General features: G+C 60.3%; 1 protein-coding gene across 1 annotated transcript; it reads left to right on the forward strand.

Annotated features, from left to right (window-relative positions):
* Nucleotides 1-2,962: 2,962 nt before the first annotated feature.
* On the forward strand, nt 2,963-6,122 carry SLC22A12 (solute carrier family 22 member 12). The gene is given in 10 exon segments (XM_023535819.1): nt 2,963-2,997; nt 3,702-3,757; nt 3,760-3,824; nt 3,990-4,104; nt 4,850-5,017; nt 5,020-5,078; nt 5,566-5,672; nt 5,915-6,033; nt 6,036-6,100; nt 6,102-6,122. Coding segments are annotated over 10 exon segments (810 nt in total).
* Nucleotides 6,123-6,970: the final 848 nt, after the last annotated feature.

The following is a 6,970-nucleotide window of genomic DNA, read 5'->3' on the forward strand; positions in this document are numbered from 1 at the left end:
CCCCATTCACCCACCCAACCAGGGGATCATCTTTTTTTCCCTCTCTCAGCACCTACATCCAATCCAAAATGAATCGACATACCTCAAGTGCAAGCACCTCTCACTACCTGCCCCTCCGTCCTGGACCCGATCCTCGTCATCACCCTCATGGACCACACAACGGCCTCCTGGGGACCGCCTTCCTAGCCTTGCACACTTTTTAGTGTGTTCTCCACACAGCAGCCAGGAGATCTTTTTAAAACGTGCCCGATCACGGCACTCCTCTTCGCAAGACCCTGTAAAGATCTATATATTCCGGTCCCGTAACTCTCATCCTACTCTCTCATTTACTCACTCCGCTCCAGGCAAACTGGTTTCCTTATGACTCCCTGAGCACACCAGGCCCGTGCCTACCCCAGGGCCTTTGCACTTGCTCTTCCCTCTGCCCAGAATGCTTTTTTCTCCAGGCATCTGTGTGCCTCGTTCCTTCAGGTTTCTTCCAATGTCACTTCCAATGTCTTCCCTGGCTGCTCCATCTAAATCGCCCCCCCGTACTCTACCCCTTACGCCACTCTGTCTCTCTCCATGGCATGATCACTACTCATCAGGATATTATATTCGTTTATTTCTTGGCCTGTTTCCCCTCCACCCCCGGCATATCCTTCCACAGAGCCCAAGGCAAGGATTTTTCTTACTCGTTCACTGCTGCTCCCCAAGTGCCAAGAGCAGTGGCTGGTACATAATCAACACTCAGTAAAATATGCTCGGTGAATGAAGGAACACCCATAATCATAAGGGAAAAGCACCCTTAATATTCGCCAGGAAATCAAAGAAAGAATTCTACCGTGAAACAGGAAGTGGAAGTTAAGGAACAAGAACAGGCGGTTATAAGAAGAACAAAACAATAATTTTGAAACGAAACGTATAAATTCTGAAATTAAAATCCCCATGGTTTGGGAAATAAGAGTCCCAGTAGAAGGGCTAACGAGCAGGAAGAATTCAACTAACGAGCACATTAGTGAGCTGGACACCGGAGCCGCCCACCTGCCACCAGGAGGAGGCTGGTTCAGATGAATCTGTAGTATGTAATTGTTTGTAGTATGTCACTGAGGTATTTGCTCATTCATCCATTCGGTCTGTACTTACTGAGTGTCTACAATGTGCCAGGCGTTGCTCCGGGTGACGGGGATACAGCAGTGAACAAAACCAACCAAGTCTCCACCTCATATTCCCGTGGCGAGCAGAAAGAAATTATGTGAGTCGAAGATGAAGGACGCTGGATGGTGGTAAGTGCAATGGAGAACGGAGAAGCAGGAAGGGGGACTGGGGAGCCTCAAGAGTGGGGGCGGTTAAAGCCAGATAGGGTGGTCAGGGAGGGCCTTGCCGAGAATGAGACTTCTTAACAAACAAACACTTGAGGGACGGGCTCTCTGGGAGAAGAGGGCTCCTGACGGCGAGTGCAAGGGTCCTGAGGCAGAGACGTGCCTGGCACACGCAAGCGACAGTGAGGAGGCCCAGGGGGCCGGTGTGGACAAAGCGAGGCTGGGAGGAGATGAGCCTAGAGAGGCGGGAGGGGCGGCTCACGGTCAGGGCTTCGGCTTTCCCTCTGTGTGAGGTGAGGACACACGGCTAGAGACTGAGCACAGCGGCGACGTGGGCCGACGGCAGTCAGGCAGAATCCTTCCACCCGTGTGTGGAGAGTAAGCCGCAAAAGCTCACAGGTGGAGGCAGGGAGGCCAGCGAAGAGGCCACCGCAACACCCGAGGGAGACAAGACGGTGACTTGGGCCAAGGTGGCGGCTGCGGAGGTCGGAGGCGGACGGGTCCTGGGCTTGTTTTTTAGGTGGGACCCATAGGACTTCCTGGCCAGTGGCAGAGGGGCTGTGAAAGGACAAGAGGCATCAGGAAAGACTCCAAGACGCTGTCCTGAGCGACCGGAAAGGGGGAGTCGCCAAAGGCTGCGTGGGGAAAGCCGCGGGAGAAGCACGTTGAGGGGGAGCTCGGCTTTGGCCACGGTGAGTGTGAGACAGGTATCGGCCCTGTGACAAAAGTGAGAAGCAGGAAGGGGGACTGGGGAGCATCCCCCTTCTAAAGGAGACAGCTGAGGTTCGTTTGGGTCAGAGAGCTGAGTGCAAGGGCTGCAGTGGGCAGTCTCTTCCCGCTTCTTCCCTGCTTTGTGTACTCCTGGTGCGCGCCACCCTCTGCCCCCTCCCGGAAGACACCCTGCCCGCCCTCCACCCTGGGGGAAGGGGAGACTGTCTTCCCCCCCAAAAGCCCTCAGTGCTCACCCCTCCTCCCCAGGGCTCGAGGGTCTTTCATCTCCTTCCCCTGTTCCTCTAGGTGCCTCCTCCTCCCTTCCTCCCATCGCCATCTCGGCTCCCACCTGGCTCAGCCCCTGTAGCACGTGGCAGGGTGCCGGTCTGCCCTCTCCCCAGGCAGCGTCACCTGAGCCCACAGCTCCTCCTCCAAATGCTGCAGACCTCGAGTCCCCTCTCCCGTCCTGCCTGTGCCCGGCCCCCAGCTTCCCGTTTCCAACCACCTGTGTGACACGTCCACAATGATACAGCACAAAAACGTAACATCTCCTACACCTGCTCCTCCCCAAGGCCTCCCAATGTTGACAGCAGCCCCCAACCACCAGGTACGAGTCAGGGTCACCGTGGCACCCCCTTCTCGCTCACCGTCTCCCCACCTCAAGTCCCGCGGGTCACTGGGTCTTGTCAACTCTACCTCTAATGGGCACCTTGAATCCTCCCTTCTGTCCCCCATTCTGCAAACCCCAGAGGACCTCGGGGCCCCGGTGGGTGTGGAGCAGGCAGCCACACCCTGCTGCTGTTCACGGGGACCTTGCGTGAGCAAAGGCCTGGGGACAGGAGCCAGGTGGGCACTACAGGGGTTCGGTCAGCCGGACAGACAGTACAGGGGGTCTGGACTTGACGTTGAGGCCATGGGAGCCAGGTCAACGTTAGGGTCTGAACACTGCCATGGAGAAGCGGTGCCGGATGCACGGTGCTGACCGGTACCCAGGAGCTGGCTGCTGCTGTCTCAGCTTGAACAACGGGGCCAAAGGGTCATGGGGCCAGTCAGGTGTAAGGGGTGCCAGAGGTGACGAGAACTGTTGACTGATTAGGCGCAGGTGGCGGGGGGCTGGTGGTGTCAGGACCAAAGACCCTGCTCCAGGCCTGAGCCCCAGGCAGGCGTGAAGCCGTTTGCAGGGAGGGGCACTGAAGGAGGAGCCAGCTCAGGTAGGAAGGTGCCTCCGTGGAGATAAACGGGGGTCCGCGTGACATCCGGGCCGTGCCAGACAGTCGAGGAAGGACCCTGGCAGTCTCATGCCTGTGGTGAACTTACAGGACTGTGCTCCTGTAGCCATCTGGGGGCCTTACTGTACCTGGGCCCACCCAGCCCTGGCCCCCCAGGAAGGGCCATGGGGTCAGGAAGGAGGCAGGAAGGGGAAAACAAGGATCCCCAACCCCAAGCCAAGGGGGAGAGGCTGGAGGGAGGAAGGGTGGCCTGCTGAAGGAGGGTAGCTGAGATGGTGTGACGGCCATACATCACGGTGCCCTTCACTGCCCACCCACTGACCTCGCCATCCCGAGCCTGGGGCCTGTGGGCAGAAGGGGAAAAAGGAGCAGTTAGGCTCTGGGCCACCCGCTGGAGCCAGACCCCGGGAGCCACGTAGTGACTCCCCTCCTACTTGCCGCCCTCTCTGCCCTGCCCCAGGAGGCTGACAGAGTCGGCACCATGGCTCCTCATCATGGGCAGGCTGGAACGGGGCCTGGGGAGCTGTGGAGGGTGGCTGCCATCAACGGGAAGAGGGCAGTAGGGGACACACTGACCGTTGAGGTGAGGCAGGGCCGGGCCTTCCCCCAGGGGAGGACCCCCAGACCCTCTCCCTGACCATGCGCAGGGCCCTTGGGAGGCCGACCAAGGGCCCTGACCCCTGAAGATTAGGGTCTTAGGGAGGAGCCCCCAGCGCTGACAGCGCCCAGCAACTCCCTTCCCCCCAAGGGCTTGTTCTCAGCCATGCAGGAGGAGCTGAGTGCGAGCCAGGCTCCCGCCAGCCTGGGCACCCTGCTTCCAACACCTGGACTGGGCCTCCGGACCTGGGTCTCCATTCTGTGCTGGTAAATGCCCCTCAGCCCCACCCACCTGGGCCCCAGCCTCCGCCTCTGGCCTGCCCTCAGGCTGCTGGCAGCCAGGAAAGCTAGACTCAAGGACCTGGCTGGCATCCAGCAGGGGGCCTCTGTTGACTCTGCTGACTGGCCTGGGAGTGCCTGCACAACAAGCCATGTAGCTCTGACACCTCTATTAGTCGGGCTCCTGAGAGGGAGCAGCCCAGGCCAGGTGGGCTCAGGTGGCTGACAGTCAATAGAAGGGATTAATAAGGATTCATAATAAGGGTGCTGGAGGAGCTGAAGAGCCCAGTAGGATAAGGAGGCTGTCAGAGAATTCAACGGCAGAAAGGCACATCCACCCTCGTTTGGAGGGACCAGGGAGAAGGGAGGGGTATTATCAGAGCCCAGGAGCCAGGGTCACCCAGCAAAGACTGAAACCAGGGAGACTTCAGAGGGAGGGCCCGTTCGGGGTTAGCTGGAGCTGTGGGGGGACACAGCCACTGCCAGTCAGGGCACTCAAGGAGGGGAGGGAGGATTACCCCAGCTTCTCCTCTGATCCCACCTCCGGCCTCTCACTAGTGCCTCCCATTGGCCAAACCTAATGAGAGCAGCATTGGCAAGGGAATCTGGGAAATGTAGTCCACAGAGAACACCCCTGCCACACAGAGGCAGCAGGAGGAGGGCGGAAAGGGGTCTGAGAACAAAGCCAAGGAGCAGCCGCCCCCCAGCCTGACTCCACCTGCCCCGCCTCTGGGTTTGCCTTAGGATTCACCTCCTATGGCCTGGCCCTGGACCCGCAGGCCCTGGACAGAAACGTCTTCCTGCTCCAAGTCCTCACTGGGGTCTTCGACCTCCTAGCTAAGACAGGTGCCATGCTGCTGCTGAGCCGGCTGGGCCACTGCCCCATGCAGGCAGCGTCCCTGGTATGGCGGGGCTCTGCATCCTGGCCAACTCATTGGTGCCCCGTGAGCGAGCAGGCCGGGTACACATGGCTGTAGCCTGAGGTTCCTACCTGGCCGGGGTGAAAGGGGGGCCCTGAGCCAAGAACAGAAACCCCTCGCCCCCTCCTCAGAGGGTGCTGGACTAGAGCAGGGGCCTGGCTAGGGAGGAGGCTGCTGGGGCATCTGGGAGAGGTGGTGGAGGCCCGCACTGGGCAGCGGGAGCAGGGACGGAGTGGAGGGGGCGGCGCTGTGAAGAACTATAGAGGTAAAACAAGAATTCAGTGATGGGTTATGGGGGGCAGGTGGGGAAATGGATGGGGAGGTTGTCGAGGGGGCTCCCAGGGTCTGGCTCTGGGTCTCTGGGGTGGGGGAGAAAAGTGGGGGTGGGGTGGGGCAGAGAATGTGGCCACGAGGTCACTTAGGACATGGTACATGTGTGGGGTCCTCAAGTGGAAGGTCGGGGAGCGAGCCCTCATCTGACCAGGGGTCCCTGCCACCATCCCGCTAACCCCGTCTCTGTCCACAGAGATGAGGTTCCTGCGTTCAGCCCTGGCCATGCTGGGGCTCGGGAGGATCGGGGCTGCCTTCACCTGCATCCCCGTCTACACTGGTGAGCTCTTCCCCACTGTAGTCAGGTAAGGCTGTGACTAGGCCCAAGTTGGGGCATGCCCTGGGCGGAGGATGGGGGGCATCCTTCCCCAGATCTGGATGTTTGTGCCCTGTGTCTCTCTTCCACGTGGTCTCAGAGCTGCCCAGGCGTGTCCCAGCCCAGCCTGACCCACTGTGCTGCCCTGGGCAGAGCAGGGCTGTGCCGGAATGGGAGGTCAAGGCCGCATGATGGCAGAGTGGCCCCTCACAGGTGGGCCCGTGCTGGCAGGATGACCGCCATGGGCATGGCCCAGACGTCACCCCAAGGGGGAGCCATCCTGAGGCCTCTGCTCCAACTGCTAGGAGTGCACAGCCCCTCCTCTCCCCTGCTGATGTGTGGGGCAGAGCCAGTCTGAGTGGCCTGGCCACACCGCTGCTGCCAAAGACCCAGAGCCTGCCGCTGCCTGGCACGACCCCAGGACGTGCAGAGCCAGTGAGTGGACCTAGTCCCGGGACCAACCTCTCCTCCCTCCAGAGAACTGCAGAACAGGATGGATCTGGCCGCCAACCCCCATCACTGGACAGAGGGAGAAGCGGAGGCCCAGAGAGGCACAGGATTGGCTGAGAGTCACACAGCACATCTTCGGGAGAGTGGAGGCCACAGGCTGGGTCTCCCAGCTGACAGCGCAGATTTTGCCTCCTGTTCATTTCACCACTCAAGGCCCAAATGACCCAACTACCCCAAGCTCCAGCTTGTGAGAGGTCGGGGGACAGGGAGCACAGTCCTGCGTCAGGGGGCCAGCCGAGGGTATGATGGCTGTTGAGGGTCCTCACTGGCCCCAGACTCTACTACTAGAGCCCCAGGTGTCAGTCAAGGCTGTTACTGCCCACCCACCCTCCACTGCGTGCTCGGGGAGCTCGGTTCTGGGCCCCCGAGAGCAGCAGTGTCTTCTGAGTCTTCAGAATGGACACAGGTCAGGGGTCGCTCTACACCTGCAGGACATAACCTCTCCATGTAAAGAAGAGAACACATGGCACCCACAGGTGCTCTGTCCTGAAATCCACGCAGTTTTAGGCCTCCTGGGAGCCCGCGACAGGACCGTGGGAGAAGCCTCTGGTCCGCCGCAGAAGGCAGGCAAGCGAAGGCCTTGATTTCCAAAGGGCCAGGGCCGCCCCTCCAGCCCAGCCTGCCTCTCAGTCTGGGGAGCCACCTTGCACACAGAAGGGGCAGAGGACGGTGTGATCGGTAGGAGGCTGCCCAGGGTAATGTCACCGACCCTCCCTCACAGCTGCAAAGAGGATCAGGGACCAGGCCCGGGGGTGGGGCCAGCCTGTCCACCCTGTG

Source organism: Pteropus vampyrus, unplaced genomic scaffold (genome assembly GCF_000151845.1).
Source record: "Pteropus vampyrus isolate Shadow unplaced genomic scaffold, Pvam_2.0 Scaffold144, whole genome shotgun sequence".
Classification (NCBI taxonomy): Eukaryota; Metazoa; Chordata; class Mammalia; order Chiroptera; family Pteropodidae; genus Pteropus; species Pteropus vampyrus.